At 43.2% G+C, this 16969-nt stretch overlaps 1 protein-coding gene across 1 annotated transcript in view; it reads left to right on the forward strand.

The window, feature by feature from the left end:
• The first annotated feature begins 2756 nt into the window (after positions 1-2756).
• Positions 2757-16969, forward strand: part of CAT (catalase) — a 38875-nt gene continuing 24662 nt past the window's right edge. The window contains exon 1 of the mRNA XM_059139505.1: positions 2757-2951. Coding sequence (XP_058995488.1) covers positions 2886-2951 — 66 coding nt within the window. The 5' untranslated portion in view covers positions 2757-2885. The remainder of the gene's footprint in view (positions 2952-16969) is intronic.

Raw genomic sequence — 16969 nt, forward strand, 5'->3', positions numbered from 1 at the left:
AGTAAGTGATGAAAGAAAATTGATCAATAAAGGTGCCTAGCTGCATGGTCAGCCTTTTCACTTCAGCGTTTATTGTATGGCCTACTTTGTAAGCTTGGTTTTAGATTTGATTATCTAAGGATTCACAACATTCTGTTTTGTGCCAGGACATTTTTTTTCATTGGGTTCTGAATAATCAGAGAACAGCATTTTCTAAATAACAATTGTATTTAATACCCACGAAAATACTCCTATGTTTATGTTAATAAAATATACAAATCTGGTTTGTTTACAGAGCCAATCACTTGGAATTACCTTTAGGAATCACATAGATGTAATGTATTTTTTAACTAGGGCTGATTTTTAGAAGTATTTTCACTTAATCTGTATTAGGATTATAGTTGTGAGGTCAATGAATATAATACTAGGCATGTAACCAAAATAAATTCATTGTCATTACTTGAAAGCACGTATCTTATTTTAATGTACAAGATATGACATGATCTGAAAGTGTCTTGTTTCTCCATTTCTTTTTCTCTAGAAATTCCTTAGGAATCCAAACCAACACTAAAGGAAACAGAGGGAAAAAAAATAAAATAAACAGAGCAATGTTCATGTAAAGAACAAAGGTTAACACATGAGGTCTCTTTTTATTTACTTTGTTGAAATTTGGTCACTGAAGAAAATGATTAATTTATTTTTTCAACATTTATTTACTCAACAAGCCATTAGCTCAGGAGATGATCAGGGCTAGAATCCTGACTCTCTGTCTTAATAACGGTGTAATCTTAGACAAGTTACTTATTTTAACCTCTCTATGCCTCAGATTCCTGAGTTGTGGGTAGTGAAAGACATCACACAAATCACACAGCGAAGAGCATCTTCACAGTTAAGTGTAATGAAGGAAAAATACAGGGAACTGAAGATTGATTTGGGGGCTGCTTTTTTTTTTTTTTTTTTTAAGATTTTATTTATTTATTTGAGAGAGAGACAGTGAGAGAGAGCATGAGTGAGGAGAAGGTCAGAGGGAGAAGCAGACTCCCCATGGAGCTGGGAGCCGGATGTGGGACTCGATCCCAGAAATCCAGGATCATGACCTGAGCTGAAGGCAGTCGTCCAACCAACTGAGCCACCCAGGCGTCCCTGGGGGCTGCTTTTAAAGAACTGCAAAAGTTAAACTTTTATGACAGATTCTTGATACCACGCTTTTGTAAAATCATGATCTTCTGAAATTTCCATAGTCACATGCCCACCTATTATTTGTAGCTTTATTGAAAAAAGTCAAACTTAAAAGTTGAGCACTCTTGGGGCACCTGGGTGGCTTAGTGGGTTAAAGCCTCTGCCTTCGGCTCAGGTCATGATCCCAGGGTCCTGGGATCGAGCCCCACATCCGGCTCTCTCTGCTCATCAGGGAGCCTGCTTCCCCCTTTCTCTCTGCCTGCGCCTCTGCCTACTTGGGATCTCTCTCTCTCTGTGTCAAATAAGTAAATAAAATCTTAAAAAAAAAAAAAAAGTTGAGCACTCTTGATCTGAAGATTATGGCAGGTTTATATGTATTAAGGTGTTTAAAGAGAAATCCTAGCACCTGAAGGGGAGAATAATTCAGTCCATTTGATTACAATGACAGACGAGTCAATAACTTACTAAGCATTTAATTTTCCAACACGGCTCTTTAAAAACACAGAGCCAAAGTTCCTGGGATTTTTCAAAATTCTTAATTCTTAGGAAGGCGGGATAGCCCAGGGGTTCAGGGCACAGGCTTTGAAAGCAGAAGACTCAGGATCTAGGCTCTGACATTCTGCGAGTATTTAAGCTTTGGGCAAGTTCCACCACCTCTCTTCAGGCTCGGAGCCTTCATATTTAAAGGGGGGGAGGGTAACTAGATTTTCATCACGAGGTTGTTGTAAGGATTAAATGACACAGTCTGGCAAACATCGAGCTGCATCTAGCACATGGTAGACACTCCAAAAAGGGCAGCCTGCTCAGCCAAAAGGGAACCTAAAAGGCTGAATGAACTTCCTTCTTAATGCATTTGAGACTATGACGAGTATTAAGAACCTGCCCGTGTTTCATTTTTCCAGTTTGACTATTAGGAGTATTAAGAACCTGTCAGTGTCTCATTTTTCCGGCTTGAGTATTAAGAGTATTAAGAACCTGTCAGAGTTTCATTTTTCCGGTTTGACTATTATGGATAGAGTCTGGGTCCAGGAAAACTGACGCGACATTTGAGAGTAAGATAAGTGGTTCAAACTTAACTGCGGAAGCAGCGTTTGCATTTATTCCAAATTCCCATCCGTCCCTCAGTGGCAGACGATTCGAACACTAGGTTAAGTCAAAAATTCGTTTTCCACAGAGGAATTCAACCCAGGATTTCTGACTTACTAGGAGCTGAGATCGCGTTTAAAGTGCAAAGCCCCACCCTGCAGCGCCTCAACGTTCCCTCCTCAAAACCAGCCGGCCACCCGCCCGCGCGTCGCGGGGCGGCGTGAGGGATGCTGGTAACCCGAGGCGAGAGTCAGAGCCCCAGAGGTAGGGCCCAGCTCTGGGTTCATAAACCCCAGCCTGGCGGGGTCGGAGGGGCCGGGCTTCCCAACCTTTTCACCCACCTTTCTGGCCTCTCTCAGTCCCGAGGTTTCGTCTCCCCCGCAGAGGGGACACAGCGCCTTGTCCATCTCCTCCCGCCCGTATTTGGCTTCCAATCCCATCCTGCTTGGCGCTGGAGCGGCCAATCAGGAGACAGTCTCCCTGCAGGGGCGGGACAAGGGGCGGAGCTTAGGGGCGGAGTGACAGGCGGAGGCAGAAGTCGCCTACTTTATGTCGCGCGGCGGTAGTCGGCATCGTCCGCTGAGGGTGGAGACGTGAGAGCCGAGGCCACCTGCAACGTTCTGCAAAGCCAGTCACACACGATGGCGGACAGCCGGGATCCAGCCAGCGACCAGATGAAGTTCTGGAAGGAGCAGCGGGCCGCGCAGGTACAGCCCGCGTCCCCCGAGCGGGCCAGAAGGTTTGCGCAGGAAGCTGGGCGTCGGCAAGTAACGGCCCTGGCTTCGCCTACGCAGCGGCCGTGCGGGGGGCTGCACCACTGATCGCGGGCCGGGGTGGGCGCCGCTTTTCAGCCCCGGTGGACTGATCCATTCTCGGGAGGAGGGGGAGAGGGTTCTGGGTTAGGGGGAAAGGCTGCTGCTGGTTTTGTCGTGGGCCGCAGAGCGTGGGTGATTGGCTCCAAGTTTTGCAGTTTTGCCAGCTGGGACAGAGGTCGCAGCTTGAGGGAGGAATGAAGCCTCACGGGGGAAAGAGGCAGAAAGAGCTACAGCTGCAAGAAAGGAAGTGAGGGAGGAAATGGGAACGGGGCTCCAGCCTTGACCTTGCTCAAGCACTTAGTCCAAGGTTCCGTGTTTGCGGGGTGCCATGTGGGCAGGGGTCCTGTTTTTATCATCTCGGTAGCCCCAACAGCAGTCACAAGTACTCCGTATGCATGGCAGTCAACGACGAAATAAAGAATTTTTAGGTCCGTCATTCCATTTGCATTTTAAAAACACCATGCCTAGCATTTTGGAGCTAGAAGCGACATCAGGGCTTGGTTAATGCGTTTATTCACACGTATTCTTGGAGTGCCGGTCTGTGCTAGTCACCGTGCCGAGACGGGGTGTACAGATGCCAGTGAGGCAAGAACTAGAGCGTAGGGGAGCTCAAAGTCTAGTCAGGGAGACTGCACAGATAAACAGGTGATTACCATACAGCGTGGTGAGGGCTCTATTATAGGTTATCTGTAAGTGTGAAGGGAGTGACTGGACTTGGCTGGAAAGCTTCCCAAAGCACGTGACATCTGAACAAGAACTTTAAAGATGAGAAAGGAGTTCAGCTCCGTGGTGGTGGGTGAGGCGTTCCTGGCCTGTATCCAGGGGCGCAGAGTCTCAAAGAGCATCTTTGAGCAGGTTGGGTTAGTTGGGAGTGCTTCTGATCTCAGTCTTCTCTTGTCCTATTGGACCAGAGAGTCTTGAGGGACTTGCCCAGTTCCCATGGCAGAGAGAGGGCCAGACCCATGCTTCTTCTCATCTTAATGCTCTTTCTCAAAATTGAGTTAGTTATTCATGAACTGGAGTATTAATGCTAACTGTCCTGTGGATCGCTTTATAATTCCCTGCTCTTGAGAAGGTTTTCGTGCCCCTCTTAGGGCCTAGCACTTCTCTCTCCTTGTATTGTCCTTTATTATATGCCAGGAGGGTAATTCAGTTTTTCATGATTTCCTAAAGAGAACCAGAGAGACTTGGAGTCTTAATCAAGGATGGGCAGCCAATTAGGGGCAGAGTCAGGATTAGAAATTACCTGCTGGGGGCCAGGATTCTTTCTGTATCTAGTGGTCGCTAAATCCTGATTCACAGGATTGTCCATATTGAGATTGTCCATATTGAGAGCAATATGGACAATGTAGTGAGTGTTTCATAAAGCACAATTTATTCATTTTTAAAGGACCCCTTTAAATTTTGTTCTGAAACTAGCTTACCTCTGTATTTTGAGAATCATTAACTATTGTTAAATCATTACAGCACTAATGGCGATTTACCCTATGTGGTTGCCCATGTGTGAAACATTGGGCTTACAAGAACACATCTATAATGGGGGGCTTATAGTTGAAATACTGTTATCTTCTCTGCCGATGGCATGTCTGTGCGCTGTGTGGACGGTCCTGATTGGCAGTCACTTTAATGTCTTGTTCTTCATTTTTAGCTGCTCTTGGTGAAAATCCCTTATTTCTTTGAGATGACCTCCTCCTCCGGATCCTCCAAAGGGAATTTTGCATATGTCCCATAGCCTTTCTTATTCTCCAGTGCTTTTTTGGAAAATTTCATACATTCAGAAAAGTTGAAGGAATCCTGCTGTGTATACTTACATATATTCACCACATTTTGCTATGTATCCTTTATTACATGTTTTTTTAATTACATGTTATTGTAACTGTCCATTCCTTTATATATCCCAGAGTAGGTTATAGCCATCAGTAGACTTTACCCCTAAACACTAAACATGCAAAACAGAATTCAGTATTTGTTTGTGTGTTTAAGTTAATATGTACAGTGAAATATACAAATATTCAGTGTACCATTCCATGATTTTTTAAAAAAGATTTTATTTATTTATTTGACAGAGAGAGGGAACACAGCAAAGGGAGTGTGAGAGGGAGAAGCAGGCTTCCCGCTGAGCAGGAAGCGGGGATTCCCAGGACCCTTGACCCTGGGCTCATTACCAGGGCTGAAGGCAGATGCTTAGTGGCTGAGCCACCCAGGCATCCCTCAGTGATATTTTGATACATATATACCAGTGAATCCTATTCCGTCCTCAAGGTACAGAGACAATTATTGTCACCCTGGAAAGTTCTCTCATGCTGTTTCCCAGTGATTTACTGCAACCTTTGCAGTCTTGCCCCAGGCAGCCTTCCTTTTTGATTTCTTTTTAGCCTTTCGCTTATGTGCTTTTTTTGTGTTAACACTTCCTTAATTCAGCAAAAATTTTTTGAGATTAAAACAAGAAAAAAGTGTTTTAAGATTCATTCATGATGGTGTTTGTATCAGCACTTTGTTATTTTTTATCTATTTATTTATTTATTTATTTTAATTATTTATTTGACAGAGATCACAAGCAGGCAGAGAGGCAGGCAGAGAGAGGAGGCAAAGCATGCTCCCTGCTGAGCAGAGAGCCTGATACAGGGCTTGATCCCAGGACCCTGAGATCGTGACCTGAGCCGAAGGCAGAGGCTTAACCCTCTGAGCCACCCAGGTGCCCCAGCACTTTGTTATTTTTATTGTGGACTAGTATTCCATTGCATGAATACAGCACCATTTGTATACACTGTTGCTGGGCATGTGGGCTATTTCCACTGTTTGGCTGTTAGAATAGAGCTGCAATGAAAAGTCTTAAACAGATGTTTTGTGCACATATGCTTTCATTTCTCTTAGGAAATGCCTACAGTAGAGTTGTTGGGTCATAGGGTAAGTGAGTATCTTATAAGAAATGCTAAGACTTTTTCCAAAGCATTTATATCATTTAACACTTCTGTCAGCTGTGTGTGAGAGTGCCAGTTGCTCCATATTCTGTCAACTTTGGTGTTGTCAGTCTTTTAATTTTAGCCATTCTTGTGGGTACAAAGTGGTGTCTCACTGTGGTTGTAATTTGCACTATTCTCATGATCAGTGCGAATGAAGAGTCTTTCCATGTGCTTATTAACCATTGGGTTATGTTCTTCTGACATAGCTGTTCAACTATGTCCTTTAAAAAACTAGATTGTCTTTTTATTATTGATCCATAGCTCATCTTTGAAGTCATACGTGGGCTAAGGGCTGTAGTAATTCCGAAATGTATTATGGCATAAACATAATAGAAATTTATTTCTTACATGATGGGCCAAAGTGTTTTGGGATGAGTACCCTATGGCCTATAGTTATGGAGGGAGGGTTCCAGGCTTAGCTTTCAAGGTTGCCCTGGGCATCACTGCCCATCTGTAGAAGGTTAAGAACATGGAGAAGGGTATGTGGGAGGTTTAGGGACCAGGATAAAAGTGGTATAGGTCATTTCTACTCATTTTCCATTGGCTACATTGGCTCCAATGGCCTGTTACATGACCACACCTAATAGAGAGGGCAGCTGGGAAATGTAGTCTATCCCAATCCAGGTAACCGACTTACTATGTTATCCAAACCATACATTCCATGTGAAAATCTATGTAGTCATTTCCTGTGATATAGTGATAGGCAGGTGTAATCTTTTTTTTTTTTTAAATGTTATGTCATTTTTCTGTGTAAGTGGGCAGCTTTTTATCAACATCCTCCCTCCCACTCTCTGTTTTTTTCTTTTTCTATTCTTTCTCTCTCTCTCTCTCTCTTTTTTTTTTTTTTTTTTTTGTGAGTAGGCTCCACACCCAGCGTAGAGCCCAACAGAGGGCCCGAAATCACGACCCTGAGATCAGGAGTCAGATACTCAACCAACTGAGCCACCAGGTGCCCTTTCAGTTTTTATTTTTATTTTTATTTTAAGGTTTCATTCTTGATAAGATTATTTTAAATATTTGCTAATGATTAAAAACCCATAGCAATGTTTTGACCATTTCTTGCTGGAAGCCTTGATAACTCATCAAGAAGAGGAAAAAAAAAAACATTAACAACTGTTGTGACACTTTGATTATTACAGGTACTAATATAAAACAGCCTGGCTTGAAAAACAAACTTTTCCTATTTGGGTGAAGGAGGGGGTGTTTTCAGTCTGTGTGAGCTCAGAGATACAGTGATATGACCTTTAAGTCTGACATTTATTTTCCTTGTAAAATGTAACTTTTATTTTATTTTTTTCTGGATTAAAACACCCACTAGTTCTGTTTCTGGCATCTTTCTTACTTTCTTGTGTCATTTGCTCCTTCTCCCTTCCCCCACTCAGTGCAACAGCATGGACAGGCAATTCTCTGCGTGCCTGATAGCACTTCTTGTTCTTGCTTAGGGCACTGTTGTTGGTCTAAGGCCATAAACAGTTGCAGTTCTGGTAGCAGTTACTATGCTGAAAAGGCCTGTTTAGAAGCTTTCAATATACCCTATTTAGTACCAATAGGATCTTTTTTTTTTTTTTTTTTAAAGATTTTATTTATTTGACAGAGAGAGACACAGTAAGAAAGGGAACACAAGCAGGGGAAGTGGGAGAGGGAGAAGCAGGCTTCTCGCTGAGCAAGGAGCCCGCTGCGGGACTCAATCCCGGGACCCTGGGATCATGACCTGAGCTGAAGACAGACGCTTAGTGAATGACTGAGCCACTCAGGTGCCCCCATTTGTGTTCTTTATTAAGAACACAGTTTGAATATTATAGGAAAATAGTATGGTGACAGATGGTGACTACACTTATTATGATGAACACTGAATATAGAATTGTGAAATCAGTATGTTGTATGAGTATGTTAATTAAAATTTAAAAAAAAGACTTGATTTTTTTTTACCCTTTTTGAAAAGATTTGACATTTTCCATGATATGTTATTTATTTATTTATTTATTTATTTGAGTGACCATACCCTAGGTGGAGGGAACAGGATAACTTAGACAATGAGTAAAGTAGAATGAAAATCAGTCTTGCTTCTCAAGCTTAGAATGACCTGTTGGCATTGACCTATACAAGGCACCTGGTGGCTTAACCATGATGAAGTTTGCTTACAGGACAAAGTGCATCCCAGTGAGAAGTCTCTGCGTGTAGCCCAGGAGGCATCCTTTTTGGTCATGAAGGCAATCAGAAACTTTTCCCAGTGTTACCACTTCATGTATTTTGATCTTGTGAATCGCCCTGGTGTGATGGGCCCTTAATTAAGGTCGGGCACCTTCTGATGCTTAGAATGTCTAAGGTTAATAATAACAATAGCAATAATAAAAATAATAATAAAGCCCATCCAACTACATTTGGGATTTAGTATTAAATGGCCTTGGTAGTTAGGGTTTTCACATTTTCTCGTGATGGTAAGTGCTCTCTGGGCAGGAGCTGGCATTAACCATCTGGTCGATTGCCTAGTGTGTATTTTGTGTGCAGAGCTGAATTCAGCTCTTTGTTGTGACTCTAGGTGTCTGTAGGGAAAGAATTCAGTATGGAGTGGGGTCACAATGAGCACTCACTTGTTAGAGTTACTGATGCAGCCTGCCCTTTCTCTCCCTTCACCTTCTTCCCTGTTTCTTTTATTAGACATTTCTCCTTGATTCTTGATGTAAAAAAAAAAAAAAAAAGCCCCAAAAAACAAAAAAACACCCTGAGACTTTATATTGTGGAAAATTTGAAACCAGAACTGAAGTAGAGAGGATCATATAATGAACCTCATAAGTGCCTTTATCTCAAAAGAATACCACTGTGACATCTAGAACCTGAGCAGTAATCGCTTACCTTTCTCAGCCAGTCAGTGTGTTCACTTTCCCTGATTGTGCAGAAAAGCATTCACCTACAGACCAAAGTTGACTGTAGAAAGGCCTACTTGCAAGAGTGGCCCCTGGCTGGTGTCTAGAAGTTGGATTTCGGGAAGGCTCCCCTACCTGGGCTGGTAAGAGCGACTGACTCCCAGAGCTGTGCAAACAATGTAGTGTTTACTGAGTCCCTGCTTTCCTGCTGGGAGCCAGAGGGCACCTCCACCATTAGCTCCTTATATAAACTTCGTGTGCTGAATCTCTAATGAGCTTCCCTGCTAGACAACATTTCACAGGTGTTGGCACATCTTGCTGGAGGGTTGAGTGTGTCCTGTGTGACCCCCCCCCCCCGCCCCCATCCCGGGAGAGGACTCTGGAAGCTTGCGCTCTTTTCTTCCAGACTTCACTCCACATGGCTTTCTCCTTGCTGGGGTTTTGCTTTGTATTAAAATGCTATAATAAATTACAGCATGAGTATGACTCAGTGCTGGGTCCCATGACTCCTCCTAGGGAATCAACTGGAGGTAGATGGTCTTGGGGACTCTTGGCACGTCTGTCTGTCTCTCTGTCTGCTTTTTAATGCTTTGTTTAAATGCAGGTTGAATAAGGTTCACATGTTGCATCGGTTGATATGTCTTTTAAGCCCTTCTTCTGGTAGTTATAAACACAGTTCTTAGTGGTTTTGTGAAGCAGTGAAGAGTCAGGCTTTACAGTCAGATAGGAGTCAGATTGTCACTTGACTCCTGGGCAGGTTGCTTCACCTCCCTCCCCCATGGTTTCTCCATATTAAATTTGGGCTAATAATCCTCCTTACCTTAAAGGATTATTGAGGACTCATTTATGTAATACATGCGTGTAAATTAATATATGTCAATTACCCAGCACATAGAATGCATACAGGACATGTTAGCTCTGTTGTTTTAAGAAATGCTATAGTATTGTGGTTAAGAGTTTGCATTCTTTTTTTTTTTTAAAGATTTTATTTTATTTTTTATTTACTTATATGACAGACAGAGATCACAAGTAGGCAGAGAGGCAGGCAGAGAGAGAGGGAAGCAAGCTTCCTGCTGAGCCTAATGTGGGGCTTGATCCCAGGACTCTGGGATCATGACCTGAGCTGAAGGCAGAGGCTTAACCCACTGAGCCACCCAGGTGCCCCAAGAGTTTGCATTCTTGAGCCAGTTTGCTTGGGTTCAGATTCTGATTCTGACCTTTTCTGTGTGGGTGACCTGGAGTAAATTGCATAACTTCTCTGTGCCTCAGTTTCCTCTTCTTTATAACGAAGGTATACTCATACTTCACACAGCTGGATTAAATGTGATAACCCAAGTAGAGTTTAGAATAATGCCTATATACTAAGCTGTTTTTGTTATTATGAGGTTTGAGAAAGTCCTGTAGGTGAGACCTCTCATACAAATTCCATACCCAAGCTGAAGCAATAATCAGCAGGATGAGTGAGTTCCAAGTGTTATTTTCATTACTGGTAGAGGCTTTGTTGGAGAATGTGGCTTAGGCGTTTTGGCCAAGAAGACTTGCTGAAATAACCCCTGTGTTGAATTTACCCCTTGCATTTAGGCAGTGGAGATTACCAGAGCAGCCCCTGGGAGAGCAGGATGTGTGCTGCCTGTGGTCACTGGCTTCCAAAGGGGAGAAGGGTGGGGACCTTGTGAGGCCTGGGTTCTTTTCCCAAATTGCCTAGTCCCTTGGAATGGGTCGGGAGGCTTGGAGCACTCTGGTCTCTCCCCTTCCCCCCAACGAAATTTGAGGGCCAAGACAGTCTTTGGGTTTCTGTACATGGGTGTGTACATTGTGCATATTTGATGAATCTTTGTTGAATAAATGTAGAATATTATAATTTACTAAAAAAATACTGTATATTCTGTGTTGATCTCTGAGAATGACAAGATGTCCTTATGACTCCTTTGAGATTGAAAGTTAGGGATGGGCTGTATTACCATTCTTTGTCAATTAAAACATGGAAGAATGATGTTTAGTAAGTTTTTGGAACTTCTGTAAGCAGAGGGCACTAATAAATGGAAACTGTTGATAGAATATTTTATCAGAGAAAGCCAACCTTACTCCTCCCAGGAAAATTTCTTCATTCGTGTCTTAACTCCAGCCAAAAATAAGAAAGAGCAAAGCCAAAATGGAATTTTACTTTGAGTCCTTACTTTTGATCATGGTGTCAGTTTTTAGAAAAGTCAAAGTCCTTCTTTGCCAATTTCTGCAGCAGTTTTCATAACTTTTGTCTAAAGGTGTTTGATTGAATTTGAAGTTATAAATTCAAACATTTCCCATTTATTTTTGAGAGGGGAGATGCAGGGGGAGAGAGAGAGAGAATTTTGTTGCTTCTTTCTTCTACTTAGAAATAATCTTTCTTGGCCATTTTGTGTTGGTCCATAGCTTAATTTATTCACATGTTGAATCCACAAGCCTTTTTATCAGCACCACGCTCTAACCAACTGAGCTAACCGGCCAACCACTCCACAAGCCTTTTTAAAAAGATTTTTTTTTTAAAGATTTTTGTTTATTCGACAGACAGAGATCACAAGTATGCAGAGAGGCAGACGGGGGGTGGGGGGTGGGAGTGGGGGTGGGGAAAGCAGGCTCCCCGCCAAGCAGAGAGCCCGATGCAGGGCTCGATCCTACGGCCCTGGGATCATGACCTGAGCCAAACGCAGAGGCTTTAACCCACTGAGCCACCCAGGCGCCCCTAAAAAAATTTTATTTATTTATTTGAGAGAGAGAGAGAGCAAGGAGAGGAGCAGAGGGAGAAGGATAAGCAGACTCTGCGCTGAGCATGGAGGCTGAAGCAGGGCTCAATCCCATGACCCCGAGACCATGACCTGAGCCAAAATCAAAAGTCAGATGCTTAACTGATGAAGCCACGCAGGAGTCCCACACAAGCCTTTCTTTGTATACTTGTTGATAACGGCATCGTGTCAGGTGTCAGGGATATAGATGTAAAATGAGTATATTGTCTAGAGAGGAAAAACAGTGAAGCAAATAGGGAATTATAAATATTTTGTTCTGTGGGGAACAAGCAGATGCCCTTGGCCTACCTTGAGGGATGGCATGGGGTGGGGGCAGGAAGGGCCGGTTCAGGAGAAGCATAGATGAATGTCATGGATAGTTGTCAGCCAGAAAGACATAAATACCTTAACAAATACAAATGCTGCTTTCCCTGAGAGAGAGCGAGCTCCTAGAATTCCCCACCAATGAAAAGCTTTTCTGTCATTAAAAAATTCTAATCCTAAAGAGAATCCTAAAATTATAATCCTAAAAACTTTAAAGAGTTTTTCAACTCAGTGATCTGAGTTTAAAACAACAATAACAACAGCAACATAATAGTCAGCAAGTTGGAAGAAATCTCCTTTGCCCATCATACTTGTTATATAGAACAGGTAGACCTGTGCCCCAACATTGAAATCTGTGTAAAATCACTGAAATTCTCCAATCATACAGTATTACTCATTAAACGGAAATAACCCGTCTCTCACTAGATTATTGGTGGCTTAAGGGAGATGATTTATGTAAGGGTAGGTTCGATAAAGTCTCGCATATGGCAGGTGGCTCAGAAATGGTTGTTAGGAAGAGAAATTCTGTACAGTTCTGTCAGTTGCATTGATCCTCTGTCCTTCCTGGTTAGCGTTGGACCAGAAATGGCTGTCCTCCATCCTCTTACCAGAGAAGGCCCAGAGCTGGCATTCTGGGGTGTTGTTTCTTTGGTCTGTAGCTGGCAAGAACCAGAGGGCACAGGCTGCGGGGCATGTCTGTGGTCTGGTTTATCAAACACACTGTCCTGCAGGGGCCCCCTGCCCTCCCTCCTCCAAGACTGCAGCCTGTCCTGTTGTTTGTGCAGAACATAGAGATTCCTCTTGCCTCGCAACCTCTGTGGTCTGTGGGGATGGGGGGCGGCGGGGAAGGGAAGGGACAGGGGCAAGGTCAGTGGAATGAATGAGTGAGTGTTGAACTGGGTGTGCCTGAGAGGCCCTTGTTCTCAATGCCGCACCCTCTGGATGGTACCATGAGTCCATGTTGGGATGGTTGAGCTTCTCATGTGACCCAGGTGCCCTATGGCTGCTTTTTATGACCTTGACCTGCAGACAGGCTCAGACTTGTTTTCTCCTCCAGCCGTTTCTGCCCTAGCATCTTTATAAAGCTTGCCACCCCTTTGTTGCCCTTAGCCTCGTCCTGAGGCTGCTGGCTCCGCCATTTGTAGGCTTTTTGTTCCCCCTTCTCTCCTTTCATCCACTCCTGACCCGACTCTGCCCTTCTCAGCTGGTGCAGAGAGTGGCTTGGCTTCACCTGACTGGGCTCCCTAACCAGGCAACCTCTTCTAAGTGTCCCGTTCCTGGCTATTTTTGTGGTTGTTTTTAGCCCCGAAGGGCTGGTTTTCATTGCTCTCCGCTTACTTGTTCAGAAGTATTTGAAATGCTGGAGATTGCTGCAAGTTTGCCCTAAACCAGAACAAAAACAAATTGTATTTAGACTGGGGTTGATTGCAGTGCTCCGTGCATGGTGCTGACCCTGGAATTGGACACGGGGCGCTCACTGCCTTCTGAGCCACCACCTCTCCCCTCTTCCTTTTGTCACTGCCGTTCTGGACACTCCATTCATCGTCTCTGCTTCCTTCCCTCCTCTGCATTCCTGGGCCGGCCCGCTGAAATTTACACCTCCAGGGTCACTGATTTAAAGTCAAAGACGATGGTCACAATCCTTTATTACAGGACTTCGGATGCACCCCGTCAGAGTCATTTTTCCTTGGCTCAAGTCACACCATCAATAGTAGTCAGTGGCTGGCTCTCTCTCGTTTTATTTTATTTACCCTTGAAACTGTCATGGGACTGGTCACCAGAGGCCCCATGTTTCCAAGACCAGAATCCCCTTTTCAGTCCTCAATTCCATTGGTCTTTGTGCAGCAAGTGCCTCTGTTGGCTTCTGTCCTGAAATTCTCTGTCCCGGAGTTTGGAGTCTGTGACAAGCTTCCATGCATTCTTTCTCCTTTGCTGCCTCTTCCCTTCCTTGTGAGGGGATGGTGCTGTACCTCAGTGCTCTGTCCTGTTCTCTTCTGGCTCACTCTGCCCCCTCTTCCACGTCTGGCTCCCTCATGGTCACGGGCACACACAGATTCTTTTGCCGCTGCCTCTCTTCTGTCAGCATTTAGTGGCTATAGTTTCGGTGTATCAATCTTGACAAAGGAATTTACACACTAAATATAGCTGCTTTTGAGTCGGATTTTAAGACTGTGCTTTCCCAGCCTCGAGCGAACGTCCTATTTCATTGAGTCTCAGACGGGTACTGTGAAATGTACTAGCGCCCTATACACTACTCAGGAGAAAACCCTGCCTGGCCAAACCAGGACACATTGCTAAGATGCCACAGATGGTAGGACTTACCCAGCTTTAAAGATCTTAAACTATTAAAAAATTGTGTATGTTACCATCAATGAACTATGATAGGTAACATTTGTTTAAGAGCCTGTGCTCAGCAGCGGCCCCTTCTCTGAAGAATTTTCTCTCTACGTTGTAATTATTTCTCTGAAGAAAGAAAGAACTTATTTAGGGTCTTTCCTCATAAAAATGATTACATATCTATCGTATGCTTCTTTGTTCTCTTTGCAGTCATTTTAAGCTGAAGATGTAACTCCAAATGGAGATTTCAGGTTTTTAGATTTACATGGGCAAGTGAAAATAAAGCACAATTTAGGGAGTTATTTTAGAAAGTAATTAGGTGATTAGAAGTGGACACTTGTGGTGTCTTCATTAAAAATGTTTTTAAGGATTCACAGACCTGTACCCCTGAAGCAAATACTACATTATATGTTAATAATAATTTAAAAAAAAAACAAAAAATGTTTTTAAGGGAGCGCCCGTGTGACTCTGTACGTTAGGTGTCTCTGTCCCGCTCAGGTCATGATCCCAAGATCCTGGGATGGAGCCCTGAGTCAGAGTCCCTGCTCAGTGGGAAGTCTGTTTCTCCCTCTTCCTCTGTCCCTCCCAGTCATCTGCACTCTCTCTCTCTCTGAAATAAATAAAATAGGATCTTAAAACATGTTTTTAGGAACTGTATGACATGAGGATATATACATTGCCTTCATTAAGTCAATACAAAATACAGATAATTTGGAAAAACTTCTGATATTTAATTAGATGTAGGTAGACTTTCTGACTTAAAAATTATTTTAGGAAAAAAAATAGAAGTCTAAAGAAAATTAAAATGACCTATAATGATATCACCTAAATGTTATGATAGTTTTATTGTTACTTAAAATTTTTGTGGATGAGATTCTTTTTTTTTTTTTAAAGATTTTATTTATTTATTTGATAGAGATTAAAAGTAGTCAGAGAGGCAAGTAGAGAGAGAGAGAGAGAGGAGGAAGCAGGCTCCCTGCTGAGCAGAGAGCCTGATGTGGGGTCAATCCCAGGACTCTGAGACCATGACCTGAGCCGAAGGCAGAGGCTTTAACCCACTGAGCCACCCTGGTGCCCCTGTGGATGAGATTCTTAATGGTGGCATAGTATTTCATTAACTGTGCCTCTATTTTTGGATATTTAAGTTACATGTCAGCTTTTGCTGCTGTAGGTAATATGACACTGAACAACCCCTGTAGACTGTAAGTTCCATGAGAGCAGGAATGTTGATGTTTGCTGCTGTGGTCCCGAACACTAACACACCATAGGCACCCCCTACACACTTTTGGAATGCTGTTGGGTAAATTTACTGTAAATCTTATTGCACACATTCTTCCTGACTCTGAATATACCTAGGGAGTAGAAAAGGGAAGCTAGGGAGATGATTTAATTGCTTATTTTGTAGTATTTTGGGAGATGTATTTGGAATATAGTGTCCCTCAATGCAAGCAGATGCATTTAATAACTGCTTTTCATTCTTTTTTGTCTTGGGTTCTGTAAGGAGGAACCTTTAACCTCGGAGTGTCCATTGTCACTTCCTCATAACATAGAGATGAGAAAAGAGGGTATTTTGAGGCAAGACTGCTGCTCACACCAAGCTACTGTTATCTTCTAGAAATCTCTCTAAAGCCTTGCACTTTTTTTTTCATAAATCATGTTTAAAAACTCGTTTTCCATGGTCCATTCCCCTGCCCCACTTCTCATTTTATTTAATACAGCTTCATTTCCTTAGGTCTTTTCTTCTCAGCAAATATATGGCATCCTTCTCACCTTCTAAGATACACTCTCTTCTCTTTAGTTCAGGTCAGTTTCTCTCATCGAGTGTTGCCCTAAACAGCCCCTGAAGTCAGGGATCTTTTTCTTCTAGTCTTTGCCCTCCCTTTGGACTCCCTTCTGCATTGCGACCCGGTTGAAGCTTTTTCTGGCACACTTTTTTGGAAAGCAGATTACGTACACACGAGCATGTGTGAGGAAAGCTGTTAAAAATTAGGACTGATGATCTATTAGAGCAAGGAAGAGAGTCTGGATGCTACATTTGTGGGGAGAAACCCAGGTTCACTTCTTAGTGGATTGGTATTGCAGAGGACATTCCTGCATCGGGTGAGAGGGAAGCCCCTTGGTGCAAAATTCCCGCATTCTCACTCCCCACTTGCATGAGTCTGGGCCATCAGGTGAGACCATCTCATTTTTTAGTTCTTCATTCAGCCATCCATTTATCCGCCTTGCTATGCATATGCCTTCTCTGGTCCTGGTTTTTATTCTTGACCATATCGCTCCTACCTAGTGGTCCAGAGGGGGTGTGTGATGTGCTTTTACTGGTTTCATGAGTGATGTAAATGACAACTCGGACCTGTTTACCTTTCCCTTTCCTGAGCCTCTTGGTATCCTCTGTCATACTTCTCTCCTTTATGCCATATCCCCTTGACTGATTATTATTATTTTTTTTAGATTTCCTTTAGTGCTGTGTTTATGTGTTGAGAAGGAGAAGAGCATGGTATGGTGTGGGCAGATTTTTGCTCAGACAGAGTCTGAATGGATGCCACACACATGTCATGGTGGTTAGAAAAGAAAACCTAAAATGCTTTGCTTCTGCTATCAGATCACTCCACATGACCAGTAAAACGGTAGTATGTGTGTGCCTAGTGTGGCGCCCTCATTTTGCA

Source organism: Mustela lutreola, chromosome 1 (genome assembly GCF_030435805.1).
Source record: "Mustela lutreola isolate mMusLut2 chromosome 1, mMusLut2.pri, whole genome shotgun sequence".
In the NCBI taxonomy this organism is placed as follows: domain Eukaryota; kingdom Metazoa; phylum Chordata; class Mammalia; order Carnivora; family Mustelidae; genus Mustela; species Mustela lutreola.